The 27682-nt window shown below is 38.9% G+C and overlaps 2 protein-coding genes across 6 annotated transcripts in view; both read left to right on the forward strand.

Annotated features, from left to right (window-relative positions):
• LOC309497634 (uncharacterized protein) overlaps positions 1–6338 on the forward strand; it is a 141478-nt gene extending 135140 nt beyond the window's left edge. Inside the window, exons 1-3 of one of the 2 annotated variants that reach the window (XM_082167920.1) lie at positions 1112–1212; positions 1851–1985; positions 4352–6338. In XM_082167920.1, coding sequence (XP_082024046.1) covers positions 1901–1985; positions 4352–5283 — 1017 coding nt within the window. In that variant the 5' untranslated portion in view covers positions 1112–1212; positions 1851–1900 and the 3' untranslated portion in view covers positions 5284–6338. Of the gene's footprint in view, positions 1–1111; positions 1213–1850; positions 1986–4351 lie in introns of those variants that run through there. The other variant, XM_082167919.1, reaches the window with a different exon arrangement.
• A 5437-nt stretch (positions 6339–11775) lies between these two features.
• On the forward strand, positions 11776–25881 carry LOC309496009 (uncharacterized protein). 4 transcript variants are annotated; one of them, XR_014204930.1, is made up of 5 exons: positions 11776–11827; positions 12222–12375; positions 17297–20970; positions 21038–25324; positions 25518–25881. XR_014204930.1 is itself a non-coding variant. In XM_082165926.1 (3 exons), the coding sequence occupies exons 2-3, from the start codon at positions 12291–12293 to the stop codon at positions 18679–18681; spliced, it is 1470 nt and encodes a 489-aa protein (XP_082022052.1). In that variant the 5' UTR covers positions 11776–11827; positions 12222–12290; the 3' UTR covers positions 18682–25881. The 4 variants fall into 4 exon arrangements, 1 of the variants encoding a protein (XP_082022052.1); XR_014204931.1 differs by having other exon boundaries at positions 21038–25239; positions 25279–25881; XR_014204929.1 differs by having other exon boundaries at positions 21038–25881.
• Positions 25882–27682: the final 1801 nt, after the last annotated feature.

Here is a 27682-nt window from a genome sequence, read left to right on the forward strand (position 1 = left end):
CAATTTCATGTCCTGATGTTTATTATTACCTATTTTAACATAACAGATCCATTTATTCATGGATTTTGATTTCCAAAATTCACATGTTTTTCTCAAACGAAAGATTCTGCTTCAATCCACATTTGTTGGCATTTTGACTTTCAAAAACAACCATTTCACTGCGGTTAAAAACTTTGCTCTCCCGCTTGACAGACACAAAGCGAGGTGCGCATCTCTGTGAGCGGTCTAGTAGCTTTTACTCCGTTTTATCGGGTGAATTCAGGGTGATTAGGGAACTTTTTTCCATTGATATGATTTGGAAAAAGTGTCCCAATCAAACTGAATTCACCATTACAAAAAAGATCATAATATTATGTAGGCCTATCTGTGTCCACTTGGCGCTCGGTGCTCCATTGAATCCATATTTTTCAGTTTTATTCAAATTTTTTTTAAATTTAGGGTGATGACGTCATAAAATATGATGACAGACATCCAAAAGCTTCAAATGTAAATATGACATGATAAGAATGACATTCGGTACTGTCTAGTATGAACGGTCAGAATGACTGCTATGGCCATAGAATTCCGGTAGTTCTAGTGTTAATGGTATATTGCTGGTGTGTTTGGAAGAATTTGTAATGTACTAATAACACAAATAAGGTGTACTAATAACACAAATAAGGTATACTTTAATTTCACTAATCAAGCATATAATTAGTTCCTAAACAGCCACATACTTAACGTGCACTAAGTATCCGTCTTGAAATTATGCTTCACTACAATTAAAATTACAACAAAAATATGCTTAGTATAAAATTGATTGTTTCAAAATAGCCAACTTTAAGTAAACTAATCATCAACACACTTGAAGTATGCTGATCATTAGTCTGAAAAGTATGCCAACATTAAAATACTTAGCATGGTTATTTTTTTACTAGGGCAAACTTGGTACACAGCTTCATCACTGAAGAATTCAGGAACGGAAGAATGTTTTATACAGTGTTTACATTACTGCAAACATTACTGTTTTGCCTTTTAGAAAAAAATGACAAAGAATACAACTTTGAATACCTCGGACATCTATTTTATTATTTGTATGCATTAAAAAAATAAAAAATCTTTGCTCTCTTGTGATTTTTAGACAGCAGCGTGAACGGGACTTTTATTTTGGTCTGGAGAGATGACGTCATAAGGTCGCGCCGCGCTCCTGTGTTGTGATTCGGCTGCAGAAAGGTTTGGTGTTTTTAAACATTTAGAGTGTTTAAATCAGTGTAAACAGTTCAGGATTTTTTATATAATTTTACAAGAACTGTGAACTGAATTAATTAGTATTGAAAGTACCATTGTAATACTTTATCTGATATTATGAACGTTATTTTTTATGAGTAAATTGCATCCAGGCATGAATAACAGAAAAGGTGCGTCTCATTTCGCTCCCTATATCGTGAATTAATTTTTTTTTATTTTTTTTTATTCGGTCACTGGCAAGTGTTGAGAGAAACGGGGGTTTGAAACTCCACCTCATTTGAATCAATTGCTTCCAAAAATGATTCAGTGATTCGTATAGCTCGAACACATGCTGGTCAAATTGGTGTAAATGCAACAGGAGCACTACATAAATGTGAATAATGACAGTGACGTTTTAATCAAGATCTACAAATCATTAAATACCAAATATAATTCACAAGTAACTAAGTATGACGTGTTTGTATAATGGGTGTCCTTTTATTTATTTGTTGCGCTAGTTTTATCACTCTCTTTACCAGTTCACTGAACTAGAGCTGATTGAGACGCACCCAGAGATTTAGTTTGGATTTACTTTTCTTTCTGTTAATTATTCTCATCTTAATCATGACAATTTGTCCAAACAGAAAAACTCCTGGTGAAGCAACTGAGATCCATGTGACACACTATTATAAAGATGGCGTTTATTAAAGAGGAGAGTGAAGAAATAAGGATTGAAGAAACATTCAGCATAAAACAAGAAGAAACTGAGGAACAAAAAGGTTGGTTTCATTCTCAAAGCTGAACTCAGTCATTTGATGCTTATTAAAATGTCAACCTCTACAGAAATGAATGACGTGTCACATTGAATTATTCAATTAAAAATAATACAAGTAGGCTGAACTAGACATTTACTTGTGTAACATTGAACCCAATTTCTACTTCTGAATTTAAAACAATGAAAACCATTCATTTCTATCACTTAATTATGCAACAGTATACAAATACACTTTTACATGAAGCAATCAATTGCATGTAACTGATCAACTTTATATTAGTTGTTTATCAGTTACTTTTTTCCCTCTTGTCATCCAAAGCGCTCGCTGTATCAAACCGCCATCTTGTAAACTCAGCGTTGTTTCCAGATGGACTAATTAAAAACACCTTTACCCCTGGAAATACTAATACTAAGGAAATGAGATAGACGAGATACATTTGGGTGACAATGTATTTTCAAATTTTTTTGTGCAATCCACATAAAAGCAACAATATTTAGAGCCTTAATAAAATTCTGATATTGCTGAATTTTCTTCATGTGGGGCTTTTATGGTAAATAATTATCTTGTTAGATGTTTGTTTCCTTCTCTCCATCGTCTTGCCAGATACAGTTGTACATTGAACCATACTTACCGAACGAGGCCAATTACTGTTTTTGGCGATAGCATGTCCACTTTTCTTATTGGGTCCATGTCTGGAGGTGAGATCTAGGAATGATGCTGGCTAATGTGTTTCCAGTTTTGATGACAGATTTGACAATATTGCTGGAGTTAAAGGTAGCGCTCCTCAGGATATCAGACTTACTTTAAAATATCTGGTGAAACTAGCACTCATGGCCATATAATTGGCAATCAGATAAGTCTGGCCGTTTGCATTCTGAAATACAAAGTTCTGTAATGAAACACTAGATGGCGGAGTTGTCATGACACAACTGATGTATTAAAGGGATAGTTCACTTTGAAATGAATTTTTGGTATGTTTTAGCTTACCTCAAGGGCATCCAAGATGTAGGTGTCTTTTTTTTCCGCAGTAGTTTCAATTTTGAAATTTTTAGGTCAAACCGTTCTTGTCTGTCAGTCATATAATGCAGGTCTATGGTCATTATCTCAAAGAGCATGCACAGAGTCCAAATTAAAACAATTCCCCGTCGTCCAAATTAAACAATTCCCCATCGTAAGTACACATTGATGGCCTAAGACACGAAACGAGCGGTTTGTGTGAGAAAACGAACAGTATTTATATCGTTTTTACCACTTATACACAGCCATGTCCGAGTGATCTGATCTGACGTGTACGCAGACTGGTGCATAGATATATACACACTAGATGTCGCCTTGTCTACGGCAGTTCATTGGAACGAATGTCTTTAAGGCGACACTTCTAGTGTGTATATATCTATGCACCAGTCTGCGTACACGTCAGATCAGATCACTCGGACATGGCTGTGTATAAGAGGTAAAAACGATATAAATACTGTTCCTTTTCTCACACAAACCGCTCGTTTCGTGTCTTAGGCCATCAATGTGTACTTACGATGGGGAATTGTTTTAATTTGGACTCTGTGCATGCTCTTTGAGATAATGACCACAGACCTGCATTATATGACTGACAGACAAGAACGGTTTGACCTAAAAATATCAAAATTGAAACTACTGCGGAAAAAAAGACACCTACATCTTGGATGCCCTTGAGGTAAGCTAAAACATACCAAAAATTAATTTCAAAGTGAACTATCCCTTTAAATGTCCGTTGCATCTATTGAGATCTTCTGCTTCAAACGTGTCGTAATTGTGTCAGCTCTTTGTGTCTCGTAGTTGTAGAGTTTTTTGGGGTTTCTTTTTAAAGGGATAGTGCACCCAAAAATGAAAATTGTCATCATTTACTCACCCTCATGTCGTTCCAAACTCAAAAGACTTTCGTTCATCTTGGGAACACAAATGAAGATCTTTTTGATGAAATCTGAGAGATTTCTGTTCCTCCATTGACAGCTACGCAACACCTACTTTGACGCTTCAAAAAGTTCATAAAGAGATCGTAAACCTAATACAGATGAATTGAGCGGTTTAGTCCAAATTTTCTGATGAGACTCGATCCCCCCTTTTTTTTTTTTGATGGAGCAGAATGAATTTAGTCGTTTTATTAATATATTATTATATTTTATTATAGATTAGTTTATATTATTACCTGCTCCCGCAAGGTTTTTGTTTGGTCCTGCAGGATCCTGGGTGTTTTAATAAGGGGTTTGATTGGTGTCTGCTTGAAAGTATTTGGGGCATGTCCTAAAGAAATGTAGGATCCAGCATATCATCATGTCTGTTGCTTTGTGCCAGTTAAACTGGGGTTAACTGGTATTTGTCTGTTTCTGCCTTAGACCTGATGCTGCTGAAAGAGGAGTGTCAAGAACTGAATGATTTGGAAGAAAAATTTAACCCTGGAGAGATTAGCCTTTTCTCCTGCCAACAGTGTGGAAAAAGTTTCACTCAAAAGGCAAACCTTAACAGGCACATAAGAATTCACACCAGAAAGAAGACTTACAGTTGCCCTCAGTGTGCAAAGAGTTTTACACAGAACAAATACCTTAATGCCCACATGAGAACTCACACTGGAGAGAAGCCTTTCACGTGTCTTCAGTGTGAGAAGAGTTTCTCACTAAAAGGAAATCTTAAGACTCACATGAGAATTCACAATGGAGAGAAGCCATTCAAATGCCCTCATTGTGTAAAGAGTTTTACACACAAAAAAAACCTTAATACCCACATGAGACATCACACTGGAGTGAGTCCCTACTTATGCGATCTCTGTGGCAAGAGCTTCTCACGAAAAGAAAGTTTTAAGACTCACATGACTATTCACACCGGAGAGAAGCCGTTCATATGTCAGTGTGGAAAGAGTTTCAGATGTAAAGAAAACCTTAATCAGCACGTGAGCATTCACTCAAGAGACAAATGTTGTGTATGCCATCAGTGTGGAAAGGGTTTCACAGACAGGAAACGCCTTAAGAGGCATGTAAAAACTCACATCAGAGGGAAGCCTTTCATGTGCCATCACTGTGGAAAGTGTTTCGCAAAGAAAGCAAACCGTGAGGATCATGTGAGAATTCACACTGGAGAGAAGCCTTACACCTGCTCTCACTGTGGAAAGTGTTTCACAGTTAAAGGAAACCTTAACATTCACATGAGAGTTCACACTCGAGAGAAGCCTTACAAGTGTCTTCAGTGTGAGAAGAGTTTCACATATCACACAATCCTGAAACGTCATTTGCAAACTCATTCTGGAAAGAAAATGCAGTGTTCCGTGGTGTGACGAGGTTTAGAAAGACTAGCAATTACAAAAATCACCTGTGCATTCACTCTGGAGGAAGACAATTCAGGTGTGATCAATGTAATAACTTTTTTTTTGCCTTTCACACTTACAGCTACATATGCAAATGTGAGATCCTGTTTGGCAACAGAAAATCTGTGTCAAATGAACCGCAGCTGAATGTGGGCCATTTCTGGTTGTCTACCTTCATGACCACTTATATTATTTGCATCCTTCACCTCTTTATACTTTGACTTTAGGCTTTTTATTTTTTTATGTGCATGTGTAATCCTCTGGCCCCACCTGACCGTCATCTTTGCTATAGTTTCAAATATTGAGCGTTTGAGGTAGACGTCCTATAATTTCGACTATGTAGAGGTATCACTCAATTTTTGGGGTATAACAATATATCGCAATTCAAAAATGCAAGATAGCTCACCCAAAATAAAAATGAAAGTACTATATATAATGTGGAATATAATGTATAATAATGATATGGGGGGATTTTTGTGGGTCCTGATAATGCCAAATATCTGATGTTGCCAGTAAAAAGTGGCCTACATTATTTCAAATATATTTAGTCAGTGACAGAGTGCAAGCATATTCGTCTAAAATAATTATGTATTTTCAGTTTCAGAATCATGAATATTTTTATTCTGGTGTCACCATTGTCCTGTGCTTTGGGTTTCCAACACCAAGTCCAAGCCTATTCATTTACAACCACAATGTAATATAAGATGTAGCACTTTAATCAACAATCAGTTCATAAGAAACTACAGGACCTGTCAGACAGAGGAGACTTTCAAAATGTGCAGTTGGGATTCCTTTAGGACCATGGTTAAGAAATGAATATTGCATTAATTGTTTCTGCTGATTATAGCTTATTTTGTCAAGTCATTTTTTATTTATTGTTGTAATATCTGAATTTCCTGACTTTAATTTTTTTATTTTAAAATAATGGTTAAGATTTTATTTTATTTTTATCAGCACAGTTGATTCTTTGTTGATGCTTACGGTTTCCTTTCAAATCAATTTGGTGCAATAAACAATCCAAAGCAGTTTGTCTTTGGGCCTTTCCTTGCTAAATATACAATAGAGCAGTGGTTCTCAACTGGTTTGGCCATGTGACCAACATTTTTACATGGTCATTAAGACATTGCAAATTTATTGCTCAAAAATGGTACACACACACACACACACACACACACACACACACACACACACACACACACACACACACACACACACACACACACACACACACACACACACACACACTTTACCTTACCTTACCTTAGATACACATAAATTGTAAGAATATCACTAACACTGATAAATAAACAGTATAAGTCAAGGCTATTGAATAGCAGTCCCAAACAATTTTTTGCTAATAGAATACAGTTAGTGAGCTGGTATGAGCCAACACAGTCATACATTTTTTTTTATAATGATGCAATGTATAAAAGTGTTATTTTGGGTTAAGGTTACAGAAACAACAGTTACAATGGTAAAAAAAACGAACATAAACTCTTCATAAAACATGAACACTGTTCCTGATGAATAGAATAAAGGCGTGTCCTCGCACCGTAAAAAGTGGCAGGGTTTCTGCAGGTATCTTCAAATTAAATTGAATGCTTTTTAATGCCATTTTTTACATTTTCAATGCACTACATGACCCATGACTAACCACGGATATTATATATATATATATATATATATATATATATATATTAGTGCTGTCAATCGATTAAAAAAATAACTCGATTAATCACACATTTTTTCTGTGATTAATCGCAATTAAAGCACTTATATTTGTATAGGTTTATATTAGTTTATTTATAAAATGAATGTAGAGACAACATAAAGACATACATAAAGATTTTATGAATGAAGGCCAGTATCACTGATACTAATACAGCTATTGATATCTGGATAAAAAAAAAAAATTTGATATCTGGATCGTTTCGCTAGATAAGACACTTATTTCTCGACTGGGATCGTGCAGGACTTCAACACTTTGGTAACCGTTGAAGTCCATTGTGTGGAGAAAAATCCTGAAATGTTTTCCTCAAATTATTTTTTTCTTTTCCACTGAAGAAAGGAAGACATGAACATCTTGGATGGCACTGGGGTGAGTAAATTATCAGGAAATTTTCATTTTGAGGTGAACTAATCCTTTAATAGGCGTACACCCATTTTTTTGGCGACTGGCTTGACCGTGCATTTTCAAACCGCGGCTGGCTTGACCACAGTCCGGTGACCCCGATCGTGCCAGAGCTGGCACGATCGGGGTCACCGGACTGTGGTCAAGCCAGCCGCGGTTTGAAAATGTATAATGGAAACCATTATACTTTCTCTCACACATACATAATTCTCTTACATACACGTATATTTTTTTCAGACATACATACATACATTTTCTTCTTACATACATTTATTATTTATAATAATAAATGCATACTTCGAATACATTTGCATAAGAGTAGAAATGTATATATGTGAAAGAATGTACGTGTGTGACAGTAGAAGAATGGATTTTGGCTTGTACGGCCCCTCATACATACATACATACATACATGTGTATATATATGTGTGTGTACACACACACATATATATATATAGTTATATACATGCATCGATAGATATAGATATAGTTGTTTTTTAAGCCACTTACACAGACAGTAATCAACAATTATACCACTCAAGTCAGTCAAAAGAGACAGTCATGTGACAAAACATTGCATGACAGGCATGACGTGAAGAGACTCAGGCTTGACAGGCATGACATGAGCTGGCTCTGGCTTGCAGGGCTCCTCACATCCGCAAATAAAGCCCACAGTAAATGACAAGCCGCTCAACAAAAGAGCAAGGTCAATATATTGAATTAGAGTCCAGTGAGGGGTATTGACAGGCATGAGGTAATTAAGAAAGTTATCAAGTCCTTGGCAAAAAAATTCCTTTAAGATAACATCATTATAGTCCACCCCATGGCAAAGCTCACAAAACTCTTCAACGTAATCCTCAAACTGCTGGGTCCATGTCGGGTCAAGTATTCTGTAATGAACATCCACTGAAGGCAAGTTGAAAAGAACCCAAGTGCAGTTTATATAGAAAAACGTGATCAAACATAAAACAAAAGCGTGACATGGGCGCTTACCAAACAATGGTTACAGGAAACAATACGTGACAAAGACACATGGCAAACATGAGGGCTTAAATACACAAGACTAAGGACTAGACAAGGGACACCTGTGAACAATGAAACAATGACAACACAGAACACATGGCAGGATCACATGACTAGAACAGGGGATCACATGACAAACGTGAAACAAGAACATGAAACAAAACCACAACTCTCAGGCCAATTTTGTCCCAACTCTCCTGCTAAAAAACAACTCCATGTCATCCCTGAACACAAAATCAAACGTAAAAGGTTTTCTGAAAGCTTCCAATCGTTGAGAGCCTTTTCCTCGTCCTCTTCATTCTGTCATGGGTTGCGCTATGTAAATGCACACGAAGATGAAGAAAGTAGGCAGTATTTAATAAATCCATACAAGGAAAACAGCAAACTGACACAATCATACAATAGACCAAACAGCTGGACTGAAACAGAACTGAACTTATATACAGGTGATAATGATTGATGAGTGCACTGCAGAACATAATTAGTGTCTGTGACAACAAATGAATGATTAAGGCAGACAAAGACGAAACACAAAGGCTGTGTCCGAAATCGCCCCCCATACCCTTAAATAGGCCACTATTTGAGGGAGCTGACATTTGTAGTGATGTCCATAACCATAGTAGAGGTTGTCGAGTGCACTCAATCAATCCTACAATGCATCGCAATTACGAGTGTACAACCGATGTGTACACGCTCAATGGCTAGAGAATACCCATAATGCACTGTGAGAGTCAAGCATCGAAAGAATTCCCGCGTCTGACCAGAAGATGGCGCCCGCAGCTCAATCATCCATCCATCTATTTTCCACACCACTGGTCTAATGTGGCTACAGCATAATATCATACAGGTATAAATTCCTTTTTACTTGATTATTAAATTGTTTAATTAAGGTTAATGCTAGTTTCCATGACAGAGTTCAAGATCTTCTCATTTTACTGGAGCTGCCAGTTTACCAAGTTTCAAATGATTATTAAACAGCAAGCACAAACTATGCAGTGTCCGAATTCACTCACTCGTTTTCATTCGTTTCATTTCATTTGAGCTTTTTGTCCTTGCAGACTCTCACAATGCATATACTAAATGCATATAATAAAAATGAGCTGTCCAGTAATGCACCTCGGGGTGCACCAGATGGATTTGGGACTTCTCTTTGAGGAATGGAAAGACATGAGAGAAGTGTTGCTGTGCAATGGAGATGAGACTGCCAAGAATAGGGTGAAAATGGCAGAGGGTCAATGGACCAAAATGACCGTCGGACTAACAAGTGAGGAAAATGTATTTAATGGTGTTGGGGAAAAATTGTGCAAAGGTGTTCATAGTTTATGTATTGACTTTTATGTTTGATCTCCATATAGGAACATGGGAGGAGTGTCTGATGCCCTCATTGGATACTATTCTGTATTCCGCAAACCAGGTTCCAGAAAGTGGTACCGCTCGCTTTTTTATGACTTTGTGGATATTGCGGTGGTAAATGCCAAAACAAAAAGGGGGTGAAAAACCGAAGGAATTCTGGGAAGCTCTAGTCCTGGACCTTGCCGATTGAGTTCTGCTCAATCTTCTGCTTCTGCTTCTCACCAGTCAGCAGGACATGTAGGACACACACCAAAGTACATCACATCTTCCAGTACTTTTGGAAGAAGAAGCAGAATGTGCCATCAGAAAACACCCATGATCTGCTGAACGATGGTGAACATTTATAGTGCTTGGCACTAAAAAGTGGTAAATAGATGTAAATAGCTGAATACTTTTGTCTGAAGAGTTTGTCATTCCTATTCTTATAACAGTTGGAATTATGTCTTATGTTGTACCTAGTATAATGTTTTGAATTATATTCTGAGTTCAATGTTTTGAATAAATTTTTTTTTACAAATCTCAAAGAGTGTTGTGATGTGAGGTCAAGTGGGGAATAAATGTGTGCTTAACCACTGAAGATTTAATATAATAGTTTGATATAATGCAACTTTTATTCTCGGCCCACGGACCTCAATCAAGTTGTAAAAAGTTTGTGCACTTCTGCTCTAAGGGCTTGATTTCGGGAAAAACTAAATGACGAACACAAAATGCTATTGAGGTACATATTGTCACTGTATATATCCAATGTTAGATATTTATAATCCGCATATTAGTTTGAATTTTCTCGAAAGTGTTTTTTCTTCATATCACATTATTCATCAAATTTGTTTATTCACATTTAAAACAACTAATGCATGAATGCAGATAGATATTTTTTCACTACAGAGATAAGTTTTAATTTGATTTGATGTATGATTTATATTGAGTATGATTTATATATGTAAATATATATATAGCTCTTAGGGAACAGAAGAGGCACATTATGGAAGGTACACACTGCAACGTGAATAGAAATTAGCATAGACAAATTAACCATCACTAAATCTATCTGTATTAAATAATACAAAGTTTGTGCAGTAGTGTTTGTGTAGTACTGTCAGCAGTGTTTTTCTTGGTCATTTGGCTCTGTTTTCTACAGAAAGTGTTAGTGAAAAGTTCTGTCCTGAGTGTTTGCTCTTTATTATACATCAATAAATAAATAATATACAATTTCAGATATATTTATTTCTGATATGGTCATTTATTTTTGGGATAGTTTTCAGCACCTTGCCTAGAAGTTCTACAGAAGACTCTCCCTTAAGATTCCTGTGATTCCTGTAAGGAGGTCAGTTAAAATGTGATCTTCTTTTGAGAAAAATGAAGGTTTCTGTGGTTCAGCAGGTGAAAATGTTGTCTGTGTGTCATCATTAGTGAACGATTTGAATCACCCTACATAGGCAGCAACTTACACAACTGACCCTTGATCAAAAATATATGAAATTCTCAATATTAATTTGAATAAACCTTTTTATCAATACTATTTGGTATCGACTGAATTACATTTATACATGGTATTTTGATAGCCTCTTTAATTTATCTTCTACTGATTTTGTTTGAAGATCTTAATTTTTTGACATTTTATACCTATTTTCAGATGTTTTTAGACTCGAATGAACTTTACATGTCCACATTTTTAATATTAGAAAAAAAACACGGGTGAAATCTCTGCTTTATAAACTCATACACTCTTTTTTTTTAAATCACTATTTGCATTTTAATACTGTTATATCTGGTATAAATGTTTTCTGTAACCAAACATACAGTTTTGCCTTTTAGACAGAATCTCACTTTTTTACTAAACTTACAATTCCATTGAAATCATTTTTATTATATATATAATTTGTATGTACATTTCTGTGCTCTTCTGTTCACAGTAGCATGTTAACAGGACTTTTATTTTGGTCTGATGGTGTGACATCATAAGGCAGCGCCGTGCGCCTGCATCTCTTGTTATTTGGCTGAAGAATGGTTTGTGGTTTTAAGCATTTAAGTTGTTTAAATCAATGCAAACGGGTTAATCAAGTTTATAGTTTTTACATGTGATTGTTTGACATGTTAACTTTTACAACCCAACTGCAAACATTTTAATTTAAGTGTAATCTGTCTATCATTAAATACCAAATGTAAAGCATAAATGCCTAACTACGAACCTACTATAAAAAATTGCGTTCTTTCATTAATTTTCAGAACTAATTTTGAGGTTGTTGGTTTTTTTTTTATAATCAGGTCATTTAAGACCATTAGCTATCAATCTGACTCCCTTACTAGTGCGCTGACTAACTAGAGCTGATTGAGACGCACACAGAGATTTAGTTTGGAATAAATTTTTCTTTCTGTTTTATTCTCATCTTTATCATGACAGAGTGTCCAAACACACAGATAGAAACTCCTGGTGAAGCGACTGAGATCCACAAGACACACTATTATAAAGATGTCGTTTATTAAAGAGGAGAGTGAAGAAATTAAGATTGAAGAAACATTCAGAGTGAAACAAGAAGAAACTGAGGAACAAAAAGGTTGGTTTCATTCTCAAAGCTGAACTCAGTCATTTGATCCTTATTAAAATGTCAACCTCTACAGAAATGAATATTTTTATTATAATTATGCTAACACAAATTGTGACACTATATACATGTGATAAATACAATATAAACAGGAACAAAAAAACAGCCAACATAAATCAATTCTGATAGCCTAACTCCTGTATGTGTATTTGTGAGTGAGTGTGTGAATGTATAAAGGTGTGGGAGTGGAAGAATATAAATCAGAGAGTAGCTATAAGTATAACATATACCAATAGTAAAAGCATAACAACATGAAAATGACAATAATACAAAAAATAAGATATCTCTAGACAAGTATCAGTAACAGATATAACAATAGTAAAAATCCATAAATAACAATAATAAACTAATTTCATCAAGATGTAGGGGGAGGGGCTGGGTATCGTTCAAAACTTTTCGATACCGATACCTTGACTTCGATACCGGTTCCTGAACAATACTTTTTTCGGTACAAATTTTATGAAACCCATTTTGACAAGATTACATTACATATAAAAAAAAAAAAACTTTGTTTCAGTTTATTGACTTTTTTTTTTACAGACTCAAAGACTAATATAGGCTACTGGGGGGCCGAATATATATGCCTTGTGCTCAAGCGCACGCATAAAGTCTGCCGCAAAGAAGCACTGGCAAAAGTAGCCTAATGATTATGAATGTATCGGGGAAAAAATAGCAAGGATACATTTTAATTGTTTCTTAATAAACTAGTGTTTTCTGAGTCAGTGTTGACTAAGATGAAGTTGACGTTGCTGACTCGTCATCTCCGCAGTATAACAAACGCACCTTTTATTTGGATTACATAATCAGAGCGTATTTGTTTTAGATTCAAATTGTTTCGTTTAAAAGTAGACATTTCAAGCTTTCTATATGCCTATTTCTCATGTCTGTGAGGCAAGTAGCCTCAGTAGCCTCGCTGAGTTTCGGTTCATTTATGTGATGCGCAGTTCTTCTTGCAGTCGAAGACATTCTGCTCTTAAGTTTATTCCGTGCTCTGTCAAGTGCTTTATCAGATTTGTCGTGTAGCCGGACTTGGCAGCAATTATCTTGTCGCAAATATTACATTGCGTGCTGTTGGCATCGAACCTGTTGAAATCAGAGTTCACCAGGTTCCAAACCTTAATCTCCCAAGGTTTTTTTCTCTATTCTGCCACCTGATGGAGTTTTGGTTCCTTGCCACTGTCGCCTTTTTTCCACCTTTGTTGCCATTGGCTTGGCTTGCTTAGTTGGGGATATTCAATTTAACATTTAATTTAATATTCAACAATAATATTGATCTGCCTGCATTGTCACTATTATGCAAGAACTGAACTGAGCTGGACGATGACTCCAGAGCGGCTATATATAAATTAAATAAATTAATAACTGTTTTAAAACAAAAATGAAACATCACTGAACTTACTTAAGCTGGACTGTGACGCTATTTTCTTCTGGAAACAAACTTTTTTTGCATTATTTTCCTGTTATCTCTGTAAAGCTGCTTTGAAATAATCTGTATTGTGAAAAGCGCTATATAAATAAATGTGACTTGACTTGACTAATGAAAGTGCGTATCTATAGCACGAATTTTATTTATCGTACCATTTATACACCAAAAATAGTTTACACTTTATGGCGTGTAATACGCTCGCACTCCACACCCCTAATCATATTTAGTAGGCTTGAGACCTATAACCTCCCACAGCCACTCATGTCCATTGCCGTCATCATAAACTTCAATTTTTTTTTCTGATTTGAGTGATCCAACTGTATCATGCTAGCTATATGTGTTTAACGTGTGAATCCTTACCAAAAATGCAGTTCTATAATGGGCCGTTGCCATGAATTGTACTTGTGATGGAGTGGTAGTGGAGCGCCCTCGGAGTGAGTGAAAACCACGACGCTCCGACTTTTAAAAAATCCGCTCCGCACTCCATTCAAAATCACACCACTCCACTCCTCGCTCTGCTCCCACTCCACTCCGCTCACATACTCTGGTGTACACATTTCAGCTTATAAATGGTGTTTTGTGTTGTACGTGTTTGTTGCACATTTTGATGCCTTGATGACAGGGGTAGGGGGCTCCCACTCACAGTCATGATGGATGATAGCGTTCCATCCAGAGCCAAACTGTTCCTAGTTTTGGTTTTGTTCAAAGCAACCATGGAGAACACTCTGCATCTGCATTCGAGTGGGGAAGAACTAAAACCAGTTTGGCAATCTTAGACAGCCTTCCAAATCTGCTCAAACTGGTTACCTTTAAAAAACTAAAAAACAAGGAGGCCCAATTACTCTCTTAAATTTTTTATTCGCATTCATCAAGTTAAACTTAAGTGAAACTTCTCCACCGTCTCTGTCACCTCCTCTGATCTGGCAACATTTTTAGGGGGCTGACCCTTTGGTGCCCAGAATGAAATAACACTCTTTTGCTTTTTCCCTGACATCTTTGAAACAAACAAATGCACTGATTAATGTATGCATTGCCAGGATATAAAACATTACTGAAATGATAGCCAGAACGCTCTGCTTTAAGAGATGTAGTCTTAAAATAGCTGAAAAGAGCCGTAAAACAGTAGAATTTGAAATAAAATAATGAAATACATCTCTAATCCTTTCCTTAGTTTCAGGTAGCTAAAGCTAACCTAAAGCTTCTGGTTGCAAAGCAGTTGGAGAGTTTTTGACTGCATTTGGCAATATTCCTCAACATCAGCTCTCACTGTCTTTGATCACAGGCGACATTTCATCCAGGAATCGTAAAATCAAAATGCTAAAAAAATGAAGGGGTTACCTACCGCAAACCGCATTCATCAGATCTTGCACTTCCAACTGTGTGCGCATGTTGCCTAGTAACGAACACGTAATTTACCCGGAAACAAATTCTAATTTCTGATTGGCTGGTAGGTGGCATTTAACTCTGTATAACTCGGGACAGCTATGAACTCGGCAGAGAACTTCCCTCCGTATGCCTGCGCCTCGTCCAATAATATCATAGTGGGACAAGTCATCCCTTACTTTTCACTGTGAGAAATGCAAGGTATGTGAACTGGTTGAAATGCGTGTGTCTCACGGTGAATGAGTGAGACTAGAGAGGCCTGGTAATTATTAAATTATAATGTTGCCTCTAATCCACATGTGACCGCAGCATAAGTTAGTACCCAGCTTATTTCACGCCATTACAAGGCGCCAGGCACAGATGTTGCAGGGGACACAGGGCCCCAAGGGCCACCACCTTCATAATGAATGATATTTTTGAAGAATGTCCTAATGAGAGACTGTTTTCTGTGCGCTCTCAGCCAAAGTGCGCACACATAAAGCCACCTCTCAAACAGCTTGCGAGAATTAAATTGAGTTATTTTTCAAACGTGCACAATTGTCAAAATGCCCATCTTGGCGAGTATTTATGCAAACAGTCAGTTATATTGATTTATGAATGTAAACAGGTGAGAAAGAACTTGTGTAACAGTACATTGGATCCGTGCATTCAGTCTTAAAGTAGTAGTAGCCTTTATTGTCACTTAGTCACAAGTACCAGCGAAATTAGCCATCAACCTGTCCATACAAACATACATACAATATGACAAGGGGGTAGACAGGACAGGAAGACAGGGGATTGAGGAAAATACAGCATGACATGAGGAGAGGTGAGGAGAAAAAGGCAACCCCCAGACTATGCTCCTGTGAGGAGTACAGTGTGGGAACAGGAAAAAAACACCTCAGCAACATAAGCACATAATCAGTACACTCTACAACATGAACACACAAGACTTGCAACAGGGGAGGGGAGTGGGGGGTGGAGGTAACCCAGCACAGGCAAGGTCCCAGACAGAGTCAACAGTCAGCAGGTGTCTTTGGGGATTGGGGGAAGGAATGCAAGAGCGTCTCACTGCAGTGCTTTTCCGGGGAGTTGTTGTTCCAATAGCGGCCTTGGCCAAGGCCAGTGCTGGTTGAGGGGGGCCGAAAGCAGATAAGATTGGGATTGTTTGGTCTTGGGGCGAGTAGCTGCATTCCAATTTACACAACTATTCTCCTGGTCCATTTTGGTCTCAGAATCGATCCATTTGCCTTTGCAAAGCTGTGAGCTTCTCCATGATGTTATCCATATTGTGGTTCATAGTCCCAGTCTGGGTGCTGACAGCTCTGCCCACTGCTTCAATCATGATGGGCAGCCTTGGGCTTTGGACAGCTGTCACCATCTTCTTAATTCCTCGATAAACCAGGGCAATGCCTAATCCAATCAGCAGAAGACCTGTTATCATGGTTCCGAATAGGTAGATATCTTCAACGTCCTCCACGGAAAGAGCGCGTCCATCGTGTAGCCAGCTGTGAACGTTCTAGGCAGGGCAGTCAGGTTCCCCCGAACCCAAACTTCTCGTCGAGAAGATGGTGTCAATTGCGTTGAGAGACCAGTTGATCAAATCCATGATTTCTTAGTTTGGAGAGTAGTGCGGAGAGAGTCTCTCAAAGTACAAGACAAGTAGACAGTACGAGACGAGAGGAGCAAAGCAGGGGAGGTAAGGGGGAGGAGAGGGAGAGAAAATGCGACCGCCTTGCAAACTCTTTGCGAGTTTAACACTTAAGTTTTTGCTGTGCATGGTTTTCTTTTTATGGTTTACCTCTGCTTTCTTCTCTGCTTATCAGTGAGATCTCCCTCTTCATCTCAGTAGTGATCGCTTCATCAGCTCCCACAGAAGTGCTGTTTCTCCTTTTCTCTACCTTTACCTTTACTTTCTCCATTGCCACAACAGCATATTTTGTCAGAGCCCCCATTCTCCCCTCTGGCCAATGTTTATACACTGTCACACTCACAGCCAAATTTGTTTGCCATAATTTATCAAGACTGGATGGGCAGGTGAACTCGTGACACTGGTGGTAACTTGTATTTGTCTTTTCACCTTAGACTTCATGCAGCTGAAAGAGGAGGGTCAAGAACTCAATGAAGTGGAAGAGAAAAATCAATATGAGAAACATCATGATTTCATGACAGGAGAAAAATCCACACTGACTGAAAAGATGACCTCACGAAAAAGAGCTCTGAAGATCAAATCTAATCCATCACAAAAACAAAACCTTGAAGTCCTCAAGAGAGTACACACCGAAGAGAAGCCTTTCACCTGCAAAATGTGTGGGAAGAGCTTTACACGAAAAGAAAGTCTTAAGAATCACATGAGAATTCATACTGGAGAAAAGCCATTTGTATGTGATCAGTGTGGAAAGAGTTTCAGATGTAAAGAAAAGCTTAATTACCACATGAGGATTCACTCAAAAGAGAACTGTTGTATATGTCATCAGTGTGGAAAGAGTTTCACAGACAGGAAACACCTTAAGAATCATGTAAAGACTCACACCGGAGAAAAGCCTTTCATGTGCCACCAGTGTGGAAACAGTTTTAGATTCAGTAAAAACCTGAAGACTCACATGAGAATTCACACTGGAGAGAGGCCTTTCACATGCCATCATTGCAGAAAGAGTTTCTGTCATAAAGTTAGCCTCAAAAATCACATGAACATTCACACTGGAGAGAAGCCGTTCACATGTGACCAGTGTGGAAAATGTTTCGCGTACAGAGCAACCCTTAATGCCCACTTGAGAGGTCACTCTGGAGAGAATCCTTTCACTTGCAAACTGTGTGGGAAGAGCTTCTCACTAAATGGAAATTTGAAGACTCACATGAGAATTCACACTGGAGAGAAGCCATTCATATGTGTTCAGTGTGGAATTAGTTTTAGACGTAAAGAAACCCTTTATACCCACATGAGAATTCACACTGGAGAGAGCTCTTATATCTGCAAACTGTGTGGGAAGAGCTTCTCACGAAAAGGAAATCTGAAGACTCACATGAGAAGTCACAGTGGAGAAAAGCCTTTCAAATGCGATCAGTGTGGAAAGAGTTTCGGACGTAAAGAAACACTTATTTACCACATGAAGATTCACTCAAAAGAGAACAGTTTTATATGTCATCAGTGTGGAAGGAGTTTCACAGACAGCAGTCACCTCAAGAGACATGTAATAACTCACACTGGTGAAAAGCCTTTCATGTGCCAACACTGTGGAAAGACTTGCATAAACAAATCAAACCTTGATGTTCACATAAGAATTCACTCTGGAGAGAAACCTTTCACCTGCCCTCAGTGTGGAAAGAGTTTCACACTGAAAGGAAACCTTCAGACTCACTTGAGAGTTCACTCTGGAGAGAGGCCTTACAAGTGTCTTCAGTGTGAAAAGAGTTTCAGATTTAAAGGAAACCTTAACAATCACATGAGGCTCCACATGTCTTCAGTGTGAGAAGAGTTCCACATATCCACAGAGACCTGAAATGTCATTTAAAAAGTCATTATGGAAAGAAACTGCAGAGTTCAGTATGTGGCAAGAGGTTTAAGAAATAAAGCAAAAAAAATAAAAAAAAATCACCTGCACATTCAATCTGGGGGAAAAAAATATTATATTGTCTTCACACTTAGAGATGAAGTCACGCAGATGTTAAGAGAGACCCTATTTGTGTTCTGAAAAGTGTTTTAAATGGCATGGCCATTTAAAATGGCACCAGAAAATATGTATCTGCGCAAAATTTATTTCATTTGTATAAAGAGTGAAAAGGTTTTTCTTTTCCAATGAAGCTTAGTTTCCATGGGAATTGTAATTGCTAGCAGATATGCACCTTAAAGGCCATTGCACACTGAGTCCGAAATTTTCGTATGCATTTTTTCGTGTTCATCAGCCTTAAAATTCGTCACGCACAGAAACCTTGCACACTGAGTCCGATGCATATTTATTAAACCTTTGCGGAAAAAAACGCAAAAAATACAAAATGGATTCGTCAAGCAGTGAGGATGATTTTGTTGCCCTCTTTCTTCTTAAAAAGAGAAAAAGAAAGAGGAAATATTGGGTCCATCCAATCCTGAGATTGCGCCGAGAGGAAGGAGAGTTTAATTCACCTCCTTATCAAGGAGTTGCGAAATTATCCCGAGCGATTAAAAATTTACCTCAGAATGTCAGTGGAACAGTTTGATGCTTTGCTAGCGATACTGGAGCCACATATTAAAAAGAAGACCACCAATTTCCGTGAACCAATCGATCCTGAACAGAGACTGGCAGTATGTCTAAGGTATGGACGGACGGACGGACACACACACACATGGCCGGCGTGTGACAGACACTTGTCTGCTTGTCAGACGCCATTCTGGATTTTGTCATTCGCTTGTACGGTGGCTTTGAATTGTCAAAAAACCTCTCAAAATACTGGCTGTGGATGCGAAAAACGCAGAAAATCGAACCCGATCCGATTTTTTTTATTACGGACGAAAGTTTCGTAGACAGTGTGCAAGCGTGATTGACATAACGTGAGGTCGAATTTTTTTTTTAACGTGCGCAATTTTCGGATGCGAATTTCGGACTCAGTGTGCAATGGCCTTAAGGCACTCTTGCATAGTGTTGGCAGTGTGCTGAAGGTCACAGGATCTCATTCAATAAGCATGTGTACGCATACATTTGTATGTAAAATCTACGCACAAACATTTTCACGAACAAACCATGACTAATCAATAACTTTCGCTCCAAAAATGTATTCTAAATTTACGAAAAAATTTATGAACAACTGAAACCACTTGTACGCAAAAATCTCATACTCTATAAACATGTTAAGTTAAAATTTTAAACAGATGTAGATTTTATATATTCAAGTAAAAGAGTAAGAAAAGGTGTGATCAAGCTGCAATATAGCTCTGCATAAAGACACAGATAAACGTATGTACAGCTGGCCAATCAGAGTTCTGAGTGATGGGTCGGTCATGAACGATTTGTTCATTTTGAACGAATCTTTAATATGACTCGGGAGAGAGTGATTCGTTCATTTTGTGTTGACCGTGCATGCACAACATCCTATAGGTTCTGTACTGGAAACAGAAATGATTAGTTCTCTCTCGAGCCTTTGGGTTGGGGTCCAAGTCTTTCGTTCTTCCCGTCAGTCCCATAGAGGCTATGCTGTCTGTGCCGTAATGAGAAAGGGTTAGTTCAACTCTCGAGTCTTTGGGTCTGATTCTTCTGAGTCTTTCGTTCTTTTTTCATGAGACGTGATGTGACAGCGCTGGACACAGAAATTAGCTAATAATTCCCAAACCTTCTTACAAACAAGCGCACAGTCTGTTTTTTTAACAGTTACATGCTGCGTTTTTGGTCTCAAATTATAGCTTTTTTATTTCTTAAAATGTATAATTTTTTTTTAATTTCTGTCATGATGGTTCTTTTCCATATGAATGTGGTACTAAAGAGTTGGTAATGCTTTAAAATGTATATATTATGAGGAAAATCACTTTGATAAAGATACGTATATATAGCCTAATAACAACCTACAGTTACATGACATAAACCCGAACGACTCGAACCCGAGAGATGAACTAATCAATTCTGTATCCGGTACAGACTGCATAGCTTCAGCCAATGAGGCTGTAACGTGATGAACGAACGACTCGAACCCGAAGACTCAAGAGATGAACTAATCAATTCTGTATCTGGTACCGACTGCATAGCTCAGCTTATGTGGCTGTCATGTGATGAACGAACGACTTAGATTGGGAGGTGAGGTAAACTACTGCAAATCTCAGTATATGGGGATATGTCACAGGATAAACGAAAGACTCAGGAGGTGAGGTAAACTAACAGACTGCATAGCCTGAAGACCCAGATAAATTAATTAATCGTTTCTGTTTCTCATAATTTGGCCTTTTCCTTGCATTGCAATTTTTTTCTTATTCTAAATGTGATCAACATTTGATGTGTTTGGGGAATTTGGCTATTAACATGTAACATCTTTAATATTCTGCTGAAATGAAAGAAATGACTTGAAAAAAGATTTGTTCATTTTGAACAAACATACAACAAAGATCTGAGTCGGTAAAATTATCCGAACTTCCCACTACTATTCAGAAATGATTAGTAAGGTCTGTATAAAAGTTGTTTATTGCATTTTAACTTGTTTTAAGGATGGCACTCTTGGCAGCAAGTGCTCTCAGGCGAGAACGCGTCTGTAGAAAGATGTTTGCTGAGAGTGACGAAAGAAAAGGGTGAGCGGAATGCCCTTCTATGGACATGGCTTGCGCATGTTTGTGTAAGTTACTGACCTCGGGCGCTAATATAAAATGCTCAGAATTCATCAACATAAGAAAGAGTTTAATAACAAATTCATGTGTATATACGTGTTGTGAATTAGGCGGAAAGTTTTTGTGAGAAGTTAAAATGTGCGTATAAATATGAATAGTGTATGCGATTATTAGTGAATGAGACCCGTTGTCCTGTCTGGAAAAGCTCAGGGCTCAGTTGTTCAAAGGTTCTTCAATTTAAGAATTATGGAAGCCATTCTGCTCTTGAGAACCTTCAATGCAGCCTTTTTGTAGACTGTTACAGATCTGTGCTTTAACACAATCCTGTTTCTGAGCTCTGTAGGTAGTTCCTTTGACCTCAAGGCTTGGTACATGCTCCGATATGCATTTTAACCTTTTAGACATTATGTGCACAGGTATGTGCCTTTCCAAATGCACATATTTATTCTAGTCAAGGCTTAGAAACATCTCAAAGGTGATCTAGAGAAATGAGATCTCAGCGGGTCTGAATACGTACGTGATATTGCAGTTTGTTCTTTTTAATAAATATGCAAAGTTTTAACAAATCTAGTATTTGTTTTGTCGTTATAGGGTATGAAAGGAAGCATGAAGACATGATCATGAAAAGAAGCATTTTAGCATAAGTCTCTAACATAAAATGGAGAAAATGAGGGTACTTTCAGAATCAACTGTATGTTACATTGACGCCAGGCAATTTCATGGCTTTTACAGAGGTTGAATATTCCAGTCAAGGATGACAAAAAATTCCCTGATTTATTCTTCTCACAATGCGTTGTTACGGTTACAACCACAACACAATTGAGAGACACTACAAAGGCTCAGTAAAAAAGGGGAATTTCCTTTGGAGAAAACAAAATGAAGGGAGAACAGCCCCTGGCTTTTCCTTTTTGTCTGGATGCTAGAAAGACCCCTCAAGTGTTGCAAATATATATATATATTTTTATAAGCACACCCCTTCTGGATTGGAGTGTGGATCACCTGTGACTTAGGGGTTGTTTACACGATACCGTTTTCAACTAAAAACGTAAAACTTTTTATCCTTTTTGGCCATTCGTTTACATGACAACTGCGTTTTGGGTGCCTGAAAACGCAAACTTTTGAAAGCGGGTTTCAAAGTGCAAGTCTTTTAAAACGACGTCCGTGTAAACAACAAAAATCTCTGAAGATGATGACGTCATGTACATGCATATTACGTGTTCAGTCTATAGTGTTTCATCGCCATCTAATGGCCTGGCAGCAGAATACAGCATTTTTTATCCATTTTACAGATCCGTGTGAATGGGGATCGTTTTGACAATGGTATCGTCTGTACGCAGAAAACTCAAAGGAAAACTTCTCAGTTTTAAGCATATCGTTGTTGTGTAAACGTACCCTTAAGTAACTACGTCATTAAGATCTTAAACTGACTTGGAGAAGTAAAGGAGCCTGAACATAAAAGACCTGCCCTGGGGAATTATACACATCGTGAAATTAAGACTGCCTAGCAAAGAGAGCAAATCTCCTTTGGAAAGACATACTGAAACCTGATCGTTTTTAATGATTTCTCTAATGCGATTTAATTTCTCAAAGGGCAGTGAGGTTTGCATTAGGTTGGAATCTAATGTGATTCCTAAGAACTCAAGGACTTTAAGAGGGCCTAACGTTTTCTCCTCAGAAAGAGGAACACCCAAATCGTTGAAAGTGTGCTGTAGCGCCGAGATGCATCGGTCTGGCTTTGCATTTGGATAATCCACTAGCAGAAAATCGTCTAGAAGTTGGAGCATGTGAGGCAGTTTGCAGTTACTGAGAAAAATCCAACACAGCGCCTCTGACAGCTAGAAAAACCTCAGGCTGATTTCCACACTCTGCTTGCCTCATTCGACCTCGAACGAGTATCTACTGCGGCTACTCACAAATCAGGTAACCAATTAGACCTTATTTACACGTGCTACTGCTACACTGACCATACACTGGTCACTCCGCTGCACACCTCAGATCACTTCCTCCTCACTCTCAACCTCAACATAAACTCCTCCACAGGTCACCTTTACTGTACGTACACACCGCCGCCGACTTGAGCTGCAAAGAAGCTCTGGCTGCCCTGTCAAGGACGCTTGTCAAAAAGTACGGGGCAGCTTGTTGACGCTTTGGCTGCTCTGACGTAGCAGCATTCTATGTTCGATCATGGGAGAAGAGAAGTGTCACACCATGAAATGTAAACAGAAAAAAACAAGCAATACATTGACACTAGAAACCTTTTATAATGACAGCAATGTTTTGGTCACATTTGGTCGGGAAAAAAGGAATAATAAGCTATTATTATTATTATTATTATTTGCATCTGTGCAATTGGTCAAATCGGTGTTACCGTGAGCGAATGAATTGCATTCCCGCTTAAAACAAGCGTTCGTAAATATTTCCATTAAAAGTTGCGCTCATCCTCAAATGTGCATCACTGGATCATTATGGATCATCGCGAAGTTGTTGTGTTTGGTGCTGCTGTATTGTATTTGCGGATAAGACGTCGGACTCAGAGATTTTGGGTTCAGGACCGTTATCAATTCAGAGAGTATCACCGGCTGGTGCAGCAGCTGCGGCTTGATGACAAGAGATTCCAGCGGAACTTCAGGCTGGACACGGAGCAGTTTGACAGTGTGCTGTCGAAAGTGGGGCCGCTCATCATGATGACTAGCACCAATTACCGCCGTGCAATATCTCCTGCTGAGGGTCTGGCTATTTGCCTGCGGTTCTTGTCCACAGGGGACTCCTATCGCACTATTGCTGCCAGCTATCACATGGGAGTGAGCACTGTGGCCAACATTGTCCCCCAGGTCTGCAGGGCCATTTGGGACTAGGAGTACATGCCAGTGCCCACCACGGAGGATTGGCTGAGCATTGCAAAGGGGTTTTACCAGCGGTGGGTAAACTTTCCCCAACTGCCTTGGATCCATTGATGGGAAACATGTGGTGATTAAGTCTTCTGACAATTCAGGGTCCATATATTTTAATTACAAGACCTTGGTCTTTATCAGTCCCTCCTCTCTTCCTTCTCTCCTAATATCTCTACAGCTAAAATGACTTACTATCACAACAAAATGTATAATTCTTCTGACTCTCGCATGCTTTTCAAAACTTTCTCCTTTCTTCTCAACCCTAACAGCTGACGATTTTGCCACATTTTTCATAAATAAAACGACCACCATCAGCGGCCAATTTACCAAACCACAAACTGACACACACATCTTACCAGCTAACATACACATTCTACCCTCCTTCTCTCTGCTTTCAGAGGCAGAAGTCTCCAAACTCCTCCTTTCCAATCGCCCTACTACCTGTCCGCTTGATCCTATTCCCACTATCTACTTCAAGCCATTTCTTCCTCAGTTGTACCCGCACTCACGCACATCATCAACACCTCTCTTCACACTGGTACCTTTCCCACAGCATTTAAGCAGGCTCGTGTAACCCCACTGCTTAAGAGACCCACTCTAAATCCAGCACATCTGGAAAATTACAGACCGGTATCCCTTCTTCCATTCGTCTCGAAAACACTTGAACGAGTTGTTTTCAACCAGATCTCTTCCTTTCTTACACAGAACAACCTCCTGGACAACAATCAGTCTGGTTTCAAAAGTGGACACTCAACTGAGACTGCCCTGCTCTCTTTAATGAAGCTCTGAGACTGGCAAGAGCAGCTTCCAAATCCTCAGTTCTCATCCCGCTGGATCGGTCTGCTGCCTTTGACACAGTTAACCACCAGATCCTCCTGTCAATCCTAAAGACGAAGGGCATCTTGGGAACCGCACTCCAATGGTTCAAGTCTTACCTCTCAGGTAGGTCCTTAGGGTATCGTGGAGGGGTGTGGTGTCTAAGACCCAACATCTAGCTACTGGAGTGCCTCAGGGCTCAGTGCTTGGACCACTTATGTTCTTCATCTACATGACATCACTAGGATCTGTGATTCAGAAACATGGCTTTTCCTATCACTGCTACGCTGATGACACACAACTCTACCTCTCATTCCAGCCTGATGATCCGATGGTAGCTGCTTGCATCTCAGCCTGCCTGACAGACATTTCTGGCTGGATAAAGGACCACCATCTTCAACTAAACCTTGCAAAGACAGAGCTGCTTGTGGTCCCGGCCAACCCAACACTACAACACAACTTCTCCATTTAACATAACTCCATCAAGGTCAGCCAGGAACCTTGGATTTGTGATTGATGATCAATTGAACTTTACAGACCACATTGCTAGAATTGTTCGATCCTGCAGATTTGCCTTGTACAACATTAGGAGGATCAGGCCCTTCCTATCAGAGCATGCTACACAACTGCTTGTCCAAGCGCTTGTTCTATCCAGACTGGACTATTGTAATGCTCTCCTGGCTGATCTTCCAGCTTGCTCAGTCAAACCTCTGCAACTGATCCAGAATGCTGCAGCAAGAGTGGTTTTTAACGAGCCAAAGAGAGCACATGTCACTCCTCTCCTCACAAAATTGCACTGGTTGCCAGTTGCCGCTCGCATCAAATTCAAGTCACTGATGTTTGCCTACAGAACAATCACTGGCTCTGCTCCCTATTACCTAAACTCATTACTTCAGACTTATGTGCCATCCAGAAACTTGCACTCTGCAAGTGAACATCGTCTTGTGGTGCCATCTCAAATAGGCACAAAATCTCTTTCTCGGAACTTTACCTTGTCTGTTCCCTGCTGGTGGAATGATCTGCCTTACTCGACTCGAGCTACTGAGTCCGTTGCCATTTTCAAGCAACGGCTGAAGACGCACCTTTCTCTGCAACTATATCTATATATATATATATATACATGGGCGTCGGAACCATTGTATATGGGTGGGTCAAGACCCACTTTTTAAGACCAATGATATTAGACCCACTCACTTTTACCATCTCTAATTCAGCGTATATGTCTGTTCCATTTTCAGCGTGCTGTCAGTCAAATCCATTCCACTTGAGGAATGCCGTAATACATTAAACTCCATTCCGCGATTTAGCTACAGCATTGATTTCCACCCTGCTGCTCAAATCCATTCCACTTGGCTCACACCAAACCCTTACTTTACAGGCTAGATGAGCCCATGCGCATGTGCTGTCCTAAGCGCGAGTCTCAGGTTCCTATGGGAACTGGAGCTTCTAACAGATCGATGCAGTGACGCAATGACTTTACCAATCAGCGATTGGCTCTTTTACCTAGAAAGGCGGGAGTCGCGGGACAGTTTCTCCCATTCATAAGTAATAGAATAGACTGTCTTTCTAGTCTTTGATATCTAGCTCAGTTGGGTCCGGCTGTTATTTGCTCACACACTATCACTAAACAAGCTGGTATTTGAGGTGAATGTTCATTCATAATTTGTTCGCCTGTAGCTTTTAAGGGCATCATGTAGTCTTTGTTGCAGCATTTAATAACAGTTAAGTGTTTGGCAGCGCAGCGTTTTTTCAGTTGAGACGCTTGGTTGCTATGATATACAGAATATCCGCGGCACAGTTTACTTGTAACTGATTTCGCAGATAATTTGTTTCATACAATGTTTATATAGTACGGATGTCATCTGGTATAGACGTATGTTCGGAGACCAGCAATATTTATTTTTTTCATCCATTTTGTTCTGTTAGCTCTGCTGGTTGATGTTGTACATAAATAATGTTGTGAACTTGTGACAGTTGGTTGGTGTGGTATTTGTCCCGCCCCTCCTCGACTGTGATTGATCGGTTGGATAAAAAGTGACAGTGATAAGCGCTGCGTTTTTCCTAAAGTTGAACTTGTGTAAAAACGCCACGCTCCGTTTGAAAACAATTGAAAAAACATGCCAGCCGCATGAAAAAAAAAACGCTTTGGTGGACACACGGCCTTACACTATTTTGTTTTATAACCCTTACAGTTATCTGTCATTTTTGCTAGCTAGCTATAGCTTCAGTACATCAATCAACCAGTGCAGTGTTGCAGCTCTTTGAATCCTGGTCAATGAGAGAAGCTAGTTGTTGTACCAGGGGTAGGGGTGGTAGTGGCGCAATGGATAAGACACATGCCTTTGGTGTGAGAGACCCGGGTTCGAATCCACTGTGAGACACCAATGTGTCCCTGAGCAAGACACTTAACCCCTAGTTGCTCCAGAGGCGTGCGACCTCTGACATATATAGCAATTGTAAGTCGCTTTGGATAGAAGCGTCAGA

This window comes from Leuciscus leuciscus (assembly GCF_965113295.1).
Source record: "Leuciscus leuciscus genome assembly, chromosome: 4".
Lineage (NCBI taxonomy): Eukaryota > Metazoa > Chordata > Actinopteri > Cypriniformes > Leuciscidae > Leuciscus > Leuciscus leuciscus.